This window comes from Pan paniscus, chromosome 7 (genome assembly GCF_029289425.2).
Source record: "Pan paniscus chromosome 7, NHGRI_mPanPan1-v2.0_pri, whole genome shotgun sequence".
NCBI classification, from domain to species: domain Eukaryota; kingdom Metazoa; phylum Chordata; class Mammalia; order Primates; family Hominidae; genus Pan; species Pan paniscus.
In genome coordinates, this window is record NC_073256.2 from 110254519 (window position 1) to 110272783 (window position 18265).

General features: G+C 31.5%; 1 protein-coding gene across 10 annotated transcripts in view; it reads right to left on the bottom strand.

Annotated features, from left to right (window-relative positions):
- TRIQK (triple QxxK/R motif containing) overlaps positions 1 to 18265 on the bottom strand; it is an 82857-nt gene that overhangs the window by 25753 nt on the left and 38839 nt on the right. For 3 of the 10 annotated variants that reach the window (XM_008974619.5, XM_008974616.6, XM_063606852.1), the window contains one exon: positions 7658 to 7736. In XM_008974619.5, coding sequence (XP_008972867.1) covers positions 7658 to 7718 — 61 coding nt within the window. In that variant the 5' untranslated portion in view covers positions 7719 to 7736. Of the gene's footprint in view, positions 1 to 7657; positions 7740 to 12227; positions 12386 to 18265 lie in introns of all 10 variants that reach the window. The other 7 variants (XM_003821119.6, XM_003821117.7, XM_034966337.4 and 4 more) reach the window with 3 other exon arrangements.

Sequence of the window (18265 nt, forward strand, 5' to 3'; positions counted from 1 at the left end):
TTACATTTAATAAATTGTGCAAAGGATAACAATTTCCTTAAAGACAAAAAGCAAGTATTATCTACAAAGGTAAACTACGCAAAAAGTAAAACTTTTCTCAAAATTATTTGGAGATATCCAGAATATAGAGAGCAGGCTGGTAAATTCATCATTGAAAATAAACATCTCGGGCAAATTTTTCATTTTAATTTTGTTATAGAAACAATTCAAACCAATGATAATTTTTCAATGCTTGGACATAACAGCTTGTCATGCATTACCATTACAGAAAACACATCATCATTTAACACCACATTAAGTACTAAGAAACAAGCACTAAGCTTAGAGCTGCTAAAGATAAACCAAGTTGCTCATAAAATATAAATTAATTTCCAAGAAAACTCATATTAAAAATGTTAACCAAGCAAAAATTTATACATGGAGGGGAATTATAGTTAAATAGAAGATGTTATAAATAATATCAACCTTGAGTTTGCAATTAGTACTCAAAAAAGTCCACAAACATTTAAGAAGTGGTTGTATCCAAGGTACCCATGAGGATGTAGAGAAGTAAAAGAAAGACAAACAACAAAAAGAATAACAGGGAACCTAAAACGCAAAATTAAGAAAAATTAAACAACAACATATTTCAGTAAGTATTCAATTTAGTTAAACATACTGCTTACTATTTCAAGAAAAATGATAAAATACTCAAATTAATGTAAACAGGTTAGGTTAAACAAAGGGTATATAAAATAGTAATCACCTAAGAATTAGGACAGTTGCTTTATTGATTATTTAAATATTTATTAAGTACCTTCTGTGAACATCATTAGAGATGCCAAAAAAAATTAGATGGAGCTTCTGTCTTGAAGAATATTTAAATTCTAGTAAGTACAATTAAAAAAATATGTGAAAGATAGGAGAAAGTAATCACATTTAGAAGTTTAAAAATCCTTATTGTCTAGGTTAAATAAGGATATTAATATACTTTATTAAGTCAACTATGAAAACTTGAGAATCTCCTCTCCTTTTCTCAAAACAAGGAAAGAAAACAAAAGAAAAAAAAGGAATGGAAAATGTTGAAAATTTGAAGAATGAAAAAGGAAACATAGTCAAAAAGTTTCAAGAAAAAAGGTTAGAGTGGAGATTAGCAAAGGAAAAATCACTACAAATGAAAAATATAAATAAAAATGTGAAAATATATCAAGATTTTTAATTCATAGTAAATTATATAGAATTAAATTTGCTTGCTTGAAAACAAAGATTCTCCAGCTATATTAAAAATCAATTATATCATTAATTTATAGATTAAAATAAAGGGATAAGAAAAATACCAGAATACTTAACAAAATAACAAAAAGTATTTTACCAATATTAATATAAAACAAAAAGAAGTCTAAACAGACACTTCATAAGTACTTTATAAATAAAAAGGTCATTATATAATAGAAAAGGGGAAATTATCATAAATATATACCAATTTACAAATGCTAAGCAACGAAAACATAGCTTCAAATATATAAAGCAAAAACTGATAGCATTACAAGAATTGAAAACTATAGTCTTGGGGTATTTTAATTCTCATTTTTCACTAAATGACAGTTAAAATATATAAAAAGTACACAATAGAGTTGAAAACTATAATTAATATAAGTAGTACTGAATCCTAATATTAGAGAATACCTATTCCTTTCAAGCACAGGGAATGTTAACAAAATTGACTGCATACTAATTCAGACAGGAAATACTAATATCAAAAACTGATATCATACACAAAACATTGTCAGTACAAGAAACAAGGCTAAAAATCAATTTGAGAAAAAGTAAGAGTGGAGCTTTTGAATGTTATTAAAGTTAAGCTATTATTAGCTTAAAACAGACTGTTACATTTTATGGAAGCCTCATGATAACCACAAAGAAAAAAAACTAATAATAGATACAGAAAAGATAAAAAAACTAATATTAGATTCAGAAGAGATAAATAGAAAGAATCAAAGTATATCACAACAAAAATTATCAAATTGCAAAGATGATACCAAGCGAGGAAGAGAGGAACAAAAGAAATACAAAACAGACAGGAAACAATTAACAAAAAATGACAATAAAAAGCCCTTACTATCAAAAATTACTCTAAGTGCAAATATATTAAACTCACCAATCAAAATATATAGAGTGTCTCAATGGATAAAAAAAGGTTCAGTTATATGCTGTCTATAAAAGACTAGCTTTAGATTTAATGACACACACAGGCTGAAAGTAAAGAGATGGAAAAAGATATTCCATGCAAATAGTAACCCAAAAAGAGCAGGAGTAGCTATACTTATATCTGACTAAGTAGAATTTAAACCAAAAACTGTTACAAGAGATGAAGAAGGTCATTACATAACGATAAATGAATTAACAGGAAGATATAATGATTATAAATTTAAAAATACACATATATGCATATGTGTACATAAATAAATATACATATATACATATATGTGTGCATATATGTACATACATGTATATGTATATATACATATCTACATACACAAGTATATATGTATATATGAGTGTACATATATATGTATATGTGTGTGTAGACATATATATATATATATATATATATGCACCCAACATCAAAGAATCTAAATACATAAAACAGCCATGGAACTGAAGAAATAGAAAGCAATACCGTAATAGTAGTCAAAAATGGATAGATTATTGAGACAAAAAACTCAAGAAAAAACACAGATTTAAACAATACTACAGAACAAATGGACTTAACAAATGTATATAGAACATTCCAAACAAAAGTAACAGCATACATATTCTTCTCAAGTGTACACTAACATTCTCCAGGATAAATCACATGCTAGGTCACAAAGTAAGTTGTAACAGATTTAAGAAGACTGAAATCATTCCAAATATCTTTTATGAGCACAATAGAATAAAACTAGAAATCAATAACAAAAGGAAAATGGGAAATTCACGAATACATGAAAAGTAAACAAGGAACCCATGAACAATCATTCAGTAAAAGAAATCAAATGGAAAATAAGAAAACGTTTTGAAAGGAATGAAAATGAAAACACAATATAACAAAATTAATGGGATACAGCAAAGGTAGTACTGAGAAAAAAGTTTATTAACAATAAACAACTAGATTTAAAAAGAAATATCTCAAATAACCTAACTTTGTACCTCAAAAAATTAGAAAAAGAACAACCCTAAGCACAAAGTTGCCAGGAAAAAGCAAAATAGTAAAGATTCTGGCAGAAATAAATGAAATAGAGAATAGAAAAACAATGTGGAAAAAATCAATAAAACTCATCACACACGAAATAGCAGACATTACAACTGATGCCACAGAAATGAAAAAGATCATAAGGGGCATTTATAAACAATTATACACCAACAAATTGAATAAACTAGAAGAAATGGGTAAGTTCTTAAAAATATGCAACCAAGCAAGAATGAATCAAGAAGAAATAGAAAGCCTGAAAACTAGTAACAAATGAGACTGAATCAATAGTCAGAAACTTCCCAATAAAGAAAAGCCCAGTACTAGATGACTTCAATTCTATGAAACATTAAAAAAAAATCCTTCTTAAAGTCTCCCACAGAGCAAGACTCCGTCTCAAAAAAAAAAAAAAAAAAAAAAAGTCTCCCAAAATATGGAAAAAGAGGGAACACCTTCAAACTCATTTTATAAAGCTAGCCAGCATTACCTTGATTTGAAAGCCAAAGACACCACAACAAAAGAAAACTACTGACCACTATTCTCTTATGAACATAAAACAAAAATCCTCAAGAAAATATTAGCAAACAAAATTCAACAGCACGTAAAACAGATCATATACAATGACCAAGTGGGATTTATCCCTGGGCTATAAGGATGGTTCAACATATGAAAATCAATTCATATGATAAACTACATTAACAAAATGAAGAATAAAAATCACATGATGATCTCAATAAATGCAGAAGAAGCATTTAACACAAAGTTCACCAGGAACTTAAGCAAATTTACAAGAAAAAAACCCCATCAAAAAGTGGGCAAAGGATATGAACAGACACTTCTCAAAAGAAGACATTTATGTGGCCAACAAACATATGAAAAAAAGCTCAGCCTCACTGGTCATTAGAGAAATGCAAATCAAAACCACAGTGAGACACCATCTCATGCCCCAGTTAGAATGGCAATCATTAAAAAGTCAGGAAACAACACATGCTGGAGAGGATGTGGATAAATAGGAACGCTTTTACACTGTTGGTGGGAGTGCCAATTAGTTCAACCATTGTAGAAGACATTGTGGTGATTCCTCAAGGATCTAGAACCAAAAATACCATTTGACCAAGCAATTCCATTACTGGGTATATACCCAAAGGATTATAAATCATTCTACTATAAAGACACATCCACACTTATGTTTACTGAAGCACTATTCAAAATAGCAAAGACTTGGAACCAACCCCAATGCCCATCAATGATAGACTGGATAATGAAAATGTGGCTCATATACACCATGGAATACTATGCAGCCATAAAAAAGAATGAGTTCATGTCCTTTGCAGGGACATGGATGAAGCTGGAAACCATCTTTCTCAGCAAACTAACACAGGAACAGAAAACCAAACACCGCATGTTCTCATGCATAAGTGGGGGTTGAACATTGAGAACATACGGGCACAGGGAAGGGAACATCACACAACAGGGCCTGTCAGGGGGTGGGGTGTAAGGGAAAGGATAGCATTAGGAGAAATACCTAATATAGATGACGGGTTGATGGGTGCAGCAAACCACCATGGCACATGTATACCTATGTAACAAACCTGCACGTTCTGCACATGTATCCTAGAACTTAAGGTATAACAAAAAATAAAATTCAGCACCATTTCATGATAAAAATTCTCAATAAATTAGGTATAGAATGAATGTCCCCCTTCTTTTTTTCTAGTAGTTTTATGTCTTATATTTGCCTTTTAGGTATAGAATGAATGTTCCCCTTTTTTTCTAGTAGTTTTATGCCATATTTGCCTTTAATTCATTTTTATTTCTTGACATTGGTCTTGGCTATGATTTCTTGGATGTAACACTAAAGAACAGGCAACTGAAGCAAAAACAAACAAGGGTGACTAAATTAAATTAAAAATCTTCTGCATGGCATAAGGAGCAATGAACAAAATAAAAAGGTAATCTACAAAATGGGAGAAAATATTTGTACACCATGTATTTGAGAAACCGTTAAGTCAAATTATATAAGGAACTTATATTTTACAATAGTAAAAAAGACAACTTGATTGAACATACCTGACTAGAAAATGGTCAAAAGATCTGAATAGACATTTCTCCAAAGAAAATGGATAAAATGACAAACAGGTACATGGAAAAGTCCTCAACCTCCCTAATTATCAGAGAAGTGCTAATCCAACCACAATAAGATAATGTCTCACACCTGTTAGGATGACTATGTTAAAAAAACGTAATAAATGTTAGTGAGGATATAGAAAAGACAGAATCCTTGTATATTCTTAGTAGAAATGGAAAAAAATAGTATGGAGATTCCTCTAAAAATTAGAAATATAACTACTATATGACCCAGCAATCTCTCTCCTAGGTATATACCCAAAGAAAATAAAATCTCCACATTTTAGAGATACCATGTTCACTGCAGCATTATTCACAATAGCCAAGATATGGAAACAACCTAAGTGTCCACAGACAGATGATGGGATCAAGAAATTATTTTATACATATATAAAAATATATTTCACCCTTTAAAAAGAAGGTCCTGCCATTTGGGAAAACATGGATGAAATAGGAGGACATTATGCTAAGTGAAGTAGGCCAGACAAAGAAAGAAAAATACTGCATGATCTCTCTTATCTTTTCAATCTTAAAAAACGGATGTCTAATATGTAGAAAAAGAGAGTGGAATGCTGTTAGCAGAGTTGGAGGGAAGGGGAAATGCAGAGATGTAGGTCAAGGGTATAAAGTTGCAATTATGTAGGATGAATAAACTATAGATCTAATATACCACATTAGAACTACAGTTAATAATATTGTATTGTACACTGGATATTTGCTGAGAGTAGATTTTAGGACTCTTACCACACACAGAAAAGGTACTATGTGAGATGATGCATATTTTAATTGGTTTGACTGTAGTAATCATTTACTCTGTGTGTGTATAGCAAAACGTGATGTTGTACACCTTAAATATGTACTATAAAAATTCTTTTTTTTTTTTGAGATGGAGTCCCACTCTGTCACCCAGGCTGTAGTGCAGTAACATGATCTCTGCTCACTGCAAGCTCTGCCTCCCGGGTTCCCGGGTTCACGCCATTCTCCTGGCTCAGCCTCCCAGGTAGCTGGGACTACAGGCGCCCATCACGACGCCCGGCTAATTTTTTTTTTTTTTTTTTTTTTTTTTTGTATTTTTAGTAGAGACAGGGTTTCACCATGTTAGCCAGGGTGGTCTTGATCTCCTGACCTTGTGATCCACCTGCCTCGGCCTCCCAAAGTGCTGGGATTACTGGCGTAAGTCACCGCGCCCGGCCTGTACTATAAAAATTCTTAATTGGCTATATGTATTCCAAATATTTTTTACTTTGTTCGCATGTGTTTTGTTTTTCAGAAATATATTTTGCTTTATAGAGCGTACTTTTTGTGTCTTATTTATGAAATAGATATATACTATATTTTGGTATCAATTATTTATATTTATTTTCTGACTTCTAATGTAACTTCTTTGTTTATCCTTTAGTTATTTAGAAGTGTTATTTTTATTAATTTATTTTGTATTTCCAAAGCAATGGTACAGATGGAAAAAAGTGCACTAAAGGAGAGGGTTGGGTGAAGAAGGGGAAGTTACCTTTTTGCTTCTAACTAATTTCTAATTTACTACATTTGATTAAAAAATGCAGTTATAGGATATTGATTGTTTATAACTTGGGACACTTTCTTTGTGACTTAGTATGTAGGTAGGTAATTTTTTAGAAATACTCCATGTATCCTTGAAAAGAAAATCCTGCACCTAGAGCCTAATTTAAAATAGATAAGCTTCCTGTTATCTTCCTGTGCTAAGTGAGCTTTTCTAGTCCACCGTTCTACTAGGGTAGTATCTCCTTGAGGGTCCAAGTATATTTGGGAGTCTCAGTTCCATCTACAAATCCTTATTTCCAGTCTTCCTTAATCCTTCTTTCACATATGACCCCTGGAGAATTCTCTTTCTTTTTTTCTGAACTCAGGTTTCCATATAAAAGAACATTTGTTCTACTTTATTTAGCATATTTTACAGGAGAATTTTGAAGTTATCAAATTATTGCCAATAAGAGTCAACAGAATTAAAAGTTATAATATGTATACAAAGGAATGATTTAATGGATTATAAAATCAAAAATGCTGATTATATAAAAGCATTCAGCCTGAAGAATAATATTTATTTTTTGTTTTATTAAATTAATTAAAATTATAAGAGCACTGAAAAATCATAAGTACATGAAGTTCATATCTTCACTGGTAAGCAGGACTGCATTTAATTTTGCTTCCATAAAACTCTATAAAGTCCTTTTTCACTCACATATTTCTGTGTATCATATGTATTAGAGAAAATTTATTTTCTTTATATGCATAATTGTGTTTTTATCTTAATTAATAGGAGTGTATCAAAGATAATTCATTGCTTACCAATTTGTTTTCTGTACTGATCAACAGGAAGTTTTATAGTAGCAGCATCTTTTCTACCCATCTTTGATCTCCAAAATGCCTGCTGAAAAGAAAACAATTATAATGAAAATTTTTTTAAAAAGGAGTGTCTATAAAATCCAGAAATAGTTTATTCTATAAAATTCATTTTTAAAGCAATGGGTACAAATACTTTGACTTATTTCCATTAAATATTCATAAAGAAAACAAAATTCTTTTAAATAAATTATCAATGATACAATTGCTGGTAATTAAATTTCTCAATCATTTGTTTTTGATAACATTCATCTTATCAAGTACTATCAGTGTTCCATTAAACCATATTGTTAAATAACATTATCTGTAAATATGAAAATCATGTAGTATTTACTTAGATAGGTTGGGGCTTTTGGCGTGCTTTTGGCAACATGCTTATTTCCAAGTATATATAGTTTGGATATATACTTACTATGTTACATTAAAAGTAAGGCTAAAGTTTGAATCTCAAGTATTTTGTATTTTATTTTAAAAAGCATAACATATACATACAAAGCAGATGAATTTCAGTTCCAGTTCTGCCCCTCTTAATGTAAACAATAAAAACTACTACCATTTATTAATATTTTCATGCTTATTACATTATATGCACTGTTCGATTTAATCTACCTATTTTTATTGATATACAATAGTTGTATCTACTTTGGGTGGATATATGTAATATTTTGATACCTGTATACAATGAGTAATGACCAGTTCAGAATAATTGGGATATCCATCACCTTATTTACATGTTCTTTGTGTTGGGAGCAAAACAAAACTTCTCTTCTAAGTATTTAGAAATGTATAATAAATTATTGTTAATCATAATTTTCCTACTGTACTATTGAATACTAGAAATTATTCCTTCTAATCTAACTGTATTTTTGTATCTCTTAACCAACTTCTCTACCCTCTACCCACTTCCCATCCCTGGCTCTGGTAGCCATTATTCTACTCTCTACCTCCATGAGATCCACTTTTTCAGCTCTCACAAATGAGTGAGAACAAGCAATATTTGTCTTTCTGTGCCTGGATTATTTCTCTTAACATAATGACCTTCAGTTCCATCCATGTTGCTGCAAATGGCAGCGTTTCATTTTTAAGGCTGAATAATATTCCACTGTGTATAGAGACAACATTTTTGCTATCCATTCATCTACTGATGGATGCTAAGGTTGATTCCATATCTTGGTTATTGTGAATAATGCTGCAATAAACGTGAGAGTTCAGATATGTCTTCCATATACTGATTTCCTTTCTTTTGGATATATACCCAGGAGTAGGATATCTGGATCATATGGTAGTTCTATTTTTAGTTTATTGAGGAACCTCCATATTGTTTTCCATAATGGTGTACCAATTTACATTTTCACCCACAGTGTATGACCATTCCCTTTTTTCTCCACTTCCCCACCAACACTTGTTATTTTTTGTCTTTCTGATAGCAGCCACTGTAACTAGGATGAGATGATATCTCACTGTGCTTTCAATTTGGATTTCCCTAATGATTAGTGATGTTGAGAATGTTTTTCAAATACCTGTTGGCCATTTGTATCTTCTTTTGAGAAATGTCTATTCAGATCTTTTGCCCATTTTTAATTGAATTGTGTTTTGCTATTGAGTTGTTTGAGCTCCTTATATATTCTGGGTATTAATCCTTTGTTGGATGAATATTTTGCAAATACTTTCTCATATTTTGTAAGTTGTCTTTTCACTTTGTTGATTGTTTTCTTTGCTGTGAAGAAGCTTTCTAGCTTGATGTAATCCTATGTGTTTATTTTTGATTTTGTTGCCTGGGCTTTTGAGATCTTACTCCCCCACAATTTTTGCCAGACCAATGTCCTGTAGTGTTTTCCCAATGATTTTTCCAGTCATTTCATAGTTTTATGTCTTACATTTAAGTCTTTAATCCATTTTGAGTTGATTTTTGTATATGATGAAAGATAGAGAATCTACTTTCATTCTTCTGCATATAGAAACCAGTTTTCCCAGGACCATTTATTAAAGAGACAATCGTTTCCCACATTGTAACTTCATGGTACTTTTATAAAAAATGAGTAGACTCTAAGTGTGTGGATTTAGTTCTGGGTTCTCTGTTCTATTCTACTGATCTCTGTGTCTATTTTTATGCCAGTACCCAATTGTTTCGTTACTATAAATTTGTAGTACAATTTGAAATCGATAGTGTGATTCTCTGGCTTTTTTCTTTTTACTCAGAACTGCTTCAGCTATTGGGGATCTTCTGGGGTTCCATGTGAATTTTAGGATTGTTCTTTAGGATTTTTGTGGAGAATGTCATTGGTATTTTGATAGAGATTGCATTAAATCAGTAGATCACTTTGGGTAGAAGAGAAATTTTAACAAGATTAATTTTATCATGAAGGAATGTTAAATTTTGTTGAATACTTTTTCAGCATCTACTGAAATAATCATATGGTGTTTATTCTTGATTCTGCTGTTGTGATACATCATGTTTATTGATATGTGTATGTTGAACCATTCCTGCATCACTGGGGTGATCCAACTTGATCATGATGCATTATCTTTTGAACGTGTTGCTGAATTTGGTTTGTAGTGTTTTGTTGAGATTTTTACATCTATGTTCATCAGCGATATTACCTTGTAGTATTCCTTTTTTTTATGGTGTTCTTGTCTAGTTTTGGTATCAGAGTAATGCCTGCCTTGTAAAATGAGTTTGGCAGTATTCCCTCCTCTTCAATGTTTTGGAATAGTTTTAGTAGAAACGGGATTAGTTCTTCTTTAACTGTTTGGTAGAAGTCAGCAATGAATCTATCAGGTCCTGGGCTTTTCTTTGATGGAAGATTTTTTATTACTGCTTCAAACTCATGATTCATTTTTGGTCTGTTCAACTATTCTGTCTTGTCATGTTTAATCTTGATAGGTTTTATATGCCCAGGAATGTATTCTTTTCTTCTAGATTTTGCAATTTGTTGGTATATAGTTGTTCTTAGTAGTTGCTAATGATCTTTTGCATTTCTGTGGTATCAGTTGTAATGTTTCTTTTTTGTTTCCCATTTTATTTGAGTTTTCTCCTTTTTTTCCTTGGGCAAGCAAAGGTTTGTTAATTCTACTTATCTTTTCAAAAAACAACTTTTTGTTTTGTTGATTTTTTTTGTATTTTTTGTCACAATTAAAATTTATTTCTGCTGTATAAGTTTTATGATTTTTATTGAATTTAAATATTGCAGCAGAGAGTACAACCTGATTACCACATTCATATTCTCCTTTTCTTCCTAGCACAGACTCTATTTCCTAGCCTCACACAATATGTCATTATTCATAGAATACAATGTTACAGTCGTAAGTATTCTTCAAACTGGTGTCTACAAGTTGTTCCTCATTCCTTCTAGTAAGGCATTACAAGATGAAGATGAAGTCAGACAAGAACTGGTCATGTCACAAGCAAAAATATAGAGAATAGAAAGTCCAGTAATTTGGGGCTAAAAATGTTGGAAAAGCCAACTTCTTCTGAGAACCAACAGGAAAAAAATGAAAACAGGCTTTGAAGAACAAAGACCCATTAAAAGTTATCAGCTTAAAAAAAAAGAAAAAAAAAGAGAGAGAGAGACAAAGAGCAGATTAGGTGTTTTCACTGTCTCACCTGAGCCTATTATTTCAGATTACTTCAAAGCAGACACTATTGGGTAGAAAAAGAGAAGTCAAGGAGTTCTAAAGCACAGAAAGAAAGTGGACATGAGAATTAGGTCTAGGAAAGAAATTGCACTGTGTTTATTGGCACATGCAACTGAGTAGAAATGGTAAGAAGGTTACTAAAATGTGAGGGAACTATATTTACTAAGAAACCAGAAACATAATCTAAAAAAGTCTTTGAATGAAAGCCAACTTTTGGGCCTCTACATTTAAACCAGTATACAGCAGTACCAAAGGAAGGCAAACTCTATAGAGTTTATAACATCCACTTCACACATGACTAGAAAGGAATAACCATCCAGAGGGGAGAGCCATGAAGAATGGACAAAAAGACCATAAACTGAAACTTCTATTTCAGTACAGTGGATCTTCTCAGTGGTCTCGTGAGCAGAGGTTTTATCATCACAATGGACCAATGATTCCTGTGGCTGTTTTCCATTCTTCCCTTTATAAATGGGAATGATTATTGCAGGTATAAAGCAGTTATCCACTGCTTAATCATTATTTCTTAGGGGTTTTGTGATGCTGGGGAGGAGTAGAAAAATGTCACAGGCAAATTGAGAGAGGACTGTGTGTTAGCTTGAGATCCTTGGCTTGGAACTAGAAGCAATAAATGCTAGATGTTTAGGTTCTCTCTATTGGGGAGACAGAAAAAGATAATGTGCATAGTTATTTCCATGCCAGAAAGATAAATTATTTAAAAAACTGTTGGCTACTCACTAAAATACACGTTCTCCTTTTTTTTTCCTCTGGGTACACTTGACTAATTTCCCGGCCTCCTTTGATGTTAGTTGTGGACACATCACTTATTTTCAACCAACAGAATGTGAGTAAATTAATGTTTCCTACTTCTAGAACTGACCTATAAAAACGTTCCTTGCATACTCATTTATCTGGATGAAATGGAGATGACCTCCAGGGTAACTCTGAACATGAGTGATGAAGATGATGACAGCCTGGATCATGAATGACTGCATGGAGGACAGCTATCCAACCAACTTGTTTTTCTGTTTCATATTGCTGTGATAAGAAAAAATAAATTTGCAGCATTTGCAGTACTATACATTTTTTGCATTTATTTGTTACAATAGTTGTCATCACTGAAACTAAAACAAACAAGTATAGATGTTTCCATATAAACTGATGCAATTATCAAACTGTAATTTTTCTAAAGAGCTTTAATAAGGTTCTAAAACACTAAATGCATTTGAAATCTGTCCAGACAAAATTGTATTGTTTATCTATATATATAGTCACACAGATAGTTAACAGTGATCCCACCCAATACAGTGAAAGCCATCTCCAACTTAATAATTTTTATCCATATGTAATAAAGTTATAAGTTCAGCTAAAAACCTATTTTTCTAATCATAATAATCTTCATATTTATGGTATTATTGCAATATCTAGGAATATTCAAATTATGACAAAGTCAAATAAGTTAAATTTTCATCTCTAATAAACCATGTAGTTATTACATCTAAGAAAACATTTTAAAATTCTAGCAATAAAATCAAGACAGCACCTAATTCTATAGTCTTACTTCTTATAATTCAAAACATTAAAAATAATTCTGTCAAAACAAGCACCATAAAAATTGTCAATAGATACATTATAATTTATTCGTATAGCAATCCTATTTGCATAGTATTTTGCATTTATTAATTGTAAATAGGAATCAAGTTATTTTAATCTTAATTGTGTGTGGCTAGGGAAGATACCACTCCGTTTTAGGAGAGAAGTTGGATTAAATGAATAAACACTCAAGATATTATTCCCTTTTCAATTTAGTTTTGTTCTTTGCCTTTACAGACTATGCTTAATTTTTTCTTAAAGCAAATCACTGAGGCTATCTGCCAAAATGGTTACTCATTATGCTTCCCCCAATTCCTTTCTAGTCATTTAAGCCAACATCCCAGCAGAGATAACACTTCAGAGGTCAATACTTTATTCATTCACTACCTACAGAAAATAAAAAAGTAAGAGGTTTATCAAAAATATATTTTCACCAAAGTGGCTGAATTTTACTTATATGTTAATATACTTCACATTAAAAATTATGCCATGGAAAAATCTAAAGAATCTAAATTTTCAGAGGGGCCTATGCTCTATGAACAGACATTTTATATGTATAATAATCACTGAATATAAAAGCTATAAAAGAATTTCAACCAAGATACATTAGAGAAAAACTGGTTTAAAATTTTTGTTCTAGTTATTTTTAGTGGTTTGGTAATATTTAATCAAAATTTCAAAATTTAAACTTTCTCATTGTCTTTGAAATTATTATATTCTATACAGTAAGTAAAATAACGTTTTACCAAATAATAAAACAAAAAATGCTTATAGAACACATTCTTACATAAATTACTTACATTTTATTAGCTGCAAGAAACACACAAAAAAACAGAAAGCATTTTGCCTTACTAATAAACACATTGAGGCTATTTTAAATGACCTAAAGAGATACCTATTCAACTATATGGTGCAAACTGTCAATGACTCAGACATGTAGAACCTTTAAAATGTTCTGACTTTTCTTTGTTCTTCAAAGCCTTGCAGTAATCATCATTCATTTCTATTGCTTTGATGGTTAGATAGCAAACTCCCAAGAAATCCAGGGAGACATTAGCACATACAGCCGCAATTTCTAATAAGACAGCTACTTGCATACAAGATCAGCCACAATTTAAAATGTGTTGTGATAGATGCGGAAAGGGAATAACAGACTTATATTAGCATGTACAATACCAAGATTGTTTTCACAATTTAATTCCTTGGAGATTATGTCTCATCACCTTTTTTTGTAAAGAACACTGCATTCCCTGAGGAACTAACTTGCTCTGAGACCTAGCTAAACTGAAATATGGATTAATAAGATAATATTTATTATTTATGAATTTTGCTGTAGGAATGATTTCAGATTAAATCATCACAGAAGTTTCCAACATTCTTGAAACTTGATAACACATATTTAAAGAAGAAAAATGCTGACTTTATTTAATACCTAAATTGGATATTAAAATAATTCAGTTAATTTTTATCTAATTAAACTTTACACTCGTTAGGACTTTTAAGATTAAACATAGCATTTTTGTTTTTAGTATGCTTTCTTAACCTGAATTTTCCAGAGCAATTTTGCGAACTGTATTTTAAAGCATAATACGTGACCTTTAAAAACAAAGGTAGTATTATATTCAATCACCTTCCGACCAAGTTATTTTATTGCTCATTTATACCTTTTTTATGAAATCCAGAAAGAACAAGTAAAGAAATAAGAAATCTGAAGCCTTCACATATGTCTCTGCTTCCAGAAAAAGCATTAAATCCAGACTGTGACATTTAAATACATATCAAAACACAGGTTATTAAAAAAAGTTCAACCCATGTCCACAGAAAAAATAATTATCTTAGTTTTTAAGGCTAAAAGAAATACACTTACTAAGAAAACTCTTCGTTAAACATGAAGCTATAGTTAGGCAGAAAAGGTATTTGGTTATGGCTGGATCAAAGTTGAGAACCGATCATGAAAATACAACCTCATGCTAGATGCTGAGGATATAATAAACACAGAAGATATTTGTCCCTGATCTTATCGCACATTAACCATTTCCAGAGTATTACAAATTTAAAGTTGTTCATTCACTTAACATATTTAAGTCATTGAAATGATGACACATTTCCTAGATAAAGCAAAAATCCTTAATATTAAGAACCATTAATGATCTGAATTTGTCATGTGTTCCTTTCTCATGTTCCAGTGCACTAGGAAATTCAGCTTTTACTTCCTTGACTTTGACAAGCTCATTCGTGTTTCCAGGAATTTACTATGTTCTGCAATTTGCTTTAAATGTCTTTTCAATACATCCCCACTTGTGAAACCTATATATTGTAATATTGCACACAAGAGTCATCTCTGAGTAATCATTCAGATCTTGCCTAACAGGCATCATTCATGATTCAGATATTCAGAGATAGTTCTCCACACTTAAGGAAATGAAAAAAAAAAGGTCTTTTGAAAGACTATCAAGTGTGAAGTGGACAAGGTATACACAATTATAATATTAAAATGCAGTATTATAAGTAATATTAATTATTTCAATATTATAAGTCATATTAATTATTTCAATTAAGTATATGTATTACTCATATTAATAGTATTATCATATTGTCATTGAGACAAGTTATTACACTGAGGAACAAATTCGTACTGTATAAAACTGGAGAGCTTAACAGTTGTTATTCTAAAGTTTTCAGAGATCAAAGTGCCCAGTTCACCTACACTTTGACAAACTAATGTCCTTTATAGCTTCAGAAAAAGTATCTAAAAACTGAAATATGCGAAGACATGATTTCTAAAATCCTGATCACTTGCCAACATTGATACGAAAATTTATACGAAAAGTAAGTACAGGACACTTATCTGTGTAAACCTAAAAAGTCATGTTCCAGAAAAGAAATCTTAGTCGTTGGGACTCACCTTCCAGCCAAACTACAGAACTAAAATACAGTATTAGGAAATAGTGCTAGAACAAATATATTTCCTCATGAAAAACAAAACAAACAACCAAAAATATTTAACCCCTATCTCATATCATACACAAAAATTAATTGAAGATAGATCGTACAACTGAACGAAGTAGCTAAGACAACAAAGTTACTAGGGAAAATATTATATTCATGACTTTGTAGAGGCAAATATTTATTGAAGAAAACATAGTAGGATATATCATAAAAGAGAAAAAAAGGATGAACTGGATTACATCAAAATTAATATTTGCTTATCAAGACACCAATAAGAAAATAGGTTATTACAGATAGATAGTATTCATAACATATGTATCTGACAAAATAATTTGCATCCAGAATGCATTAAAAAACTATTTAATAATATAAGGTATACAACCTAATAATTTAAAAAGGGGTCAAAAACTTGAACAGGAACTAGAAACTTCAGCAAATAAGATATATAAATGACAAGCACATGAAAAACTTCTTAACACCAGTAGTAATCAGCAAAGTGCAAATTAAAATTAGAACTGAGATTCTACTACATATCTACTAGAATGGCTCAAATAAAAAATATTTCATATACAAAATATTGAAGAGAATGTGGAGCAACTGAAATTTCTGGTACAACTTCTTTATAAAATTGACCATTCCTACAAAGTTAACTACCAGCAATTTTTGCACTTTTATTCCCAGATATTTATGTAAGAGAGATAAATGTATATGGTTACAAAAATACTTTCTACAAAAATGGTCATGGCCGCTTTGTTCATAATAGTTGAAAATTGGGGGCATGGTGGCTGGTGCCTGTGGTCCCAGCTACTAGGGAGGCTGAGGCAGGAGAATGGCGTGAACCCGGGAGGCAGAGCTTGCAGTGAGCCAAGATCGCGCCACTGCACTCCAGCCTGGGGAACAGAGCAAGACTACGTCCCAAAAAAAAAAAAAAATTGGAAGCAGCCCCAATATTGATCAACAGAAGAGTTGATAAACTGTGGTTTATTCATACAGTGTAATACTACCAAGCAAAAAAAAAAAAAATACTGAACATAGGCAATAGAGATAAATCTCAACAATGTTATGCAGAGAAAAAGAAACAATGATGTCTCTGTACTTAAATGGTCATTCATCAGTGTTATTTGTTCTTGTAGCATCACTTGACAATGGTGACCTCTACTCCCTTGAAAATACTTGAAAAAAATACTTCCTATGGGCTAAAGAATAAGTGAGAGGTAAGAAAGCAGAAATGAAAATTACAGACCAATCCATTATAAAATAAATACAAGGAAGGAGACAGATAGCATAGTAAGTAGAAAGGAACTGAGGTTGAGGAAGAGATTTTTTTTTGTTATACTTTGTTTTTACTCTTTAGGGCTTGTTTCTGATTAAAGATGAAAATTTGAGTTGGTCTAAATAATAATTGGGAGGAACAACCAGAAAGTGAGAGGGTGAAAATACAGAAAAAAAAAAGTATGAAAGCATAGAATCCAGTATTCATTTCAAGTAATAATCATAGCACACTACCTCCATGAGTCACTTTAACAAGAAAAAGAGAAAATAACAGGCAAAATTACACATAAGACTTGAGGTCTGGTAACCAAAAGTAGAGGGATATCTATGCAGTAGCTCTGTTTTCACTATGAAGTTAAAGGCAAGATTATCTCCTTATGAGAGAAAGGAAAGGTGGGAAGTTTGGAGGTTTGCAAGTGCAGAGCTGGAATTAATGCTGTGGAGGAATGGAAAGAGTTGTCTAAAGAAAACAGGATTAACTGGGTGCAGTCACTTGTGCCTGTAATACCAGCTACTCTGGAAGCTGAAGTGGGAAGATCTCTTGAGCCCAGGAGTTTAAGACTGCAGTGAGCTCTGATCATGCCACTGCATTCCAGCTTGGGCAACAGAGTTGAGGCCTCATCTCTAAAAAGTATAAAAATAAAAAACGAAAACAGGATTTATGGGCAACACTAAGAGACCAAAAAAAATTGTAACCTATTACAAAAAAAATGAATCTATTATAGCACTGGACTATCTGATTGCAAATAATATTTTTCTTTCTGAGTGCTTAGCTACTTAGTGCTGACATAGGGAAGGGTAGTCTACTAGAGTAAGTAGAATTTAAGTTTTCCCAGATAGGCATGACAGAAAACTTTAGGATACTCTAAAAAGTGGGTGACTTGATGTTCTACGGTATCTAAAGGTAGAAAAGGAAGTGAAGACAGTAGTGGTTTAGAGTTAAGCAGAAAGTGGAACAATCTTTGGACTTAATAAAGTTAAATAACCAAATTTGAAAGTAAAAAAAACCAAATAACAAAATTTGGGAGTAAAAAAATAACCAAAAACCAAATACTAGGAGTGAAAGTTATTTTACTAGAGAAGAAAGGTTATTAAAGGTCACTA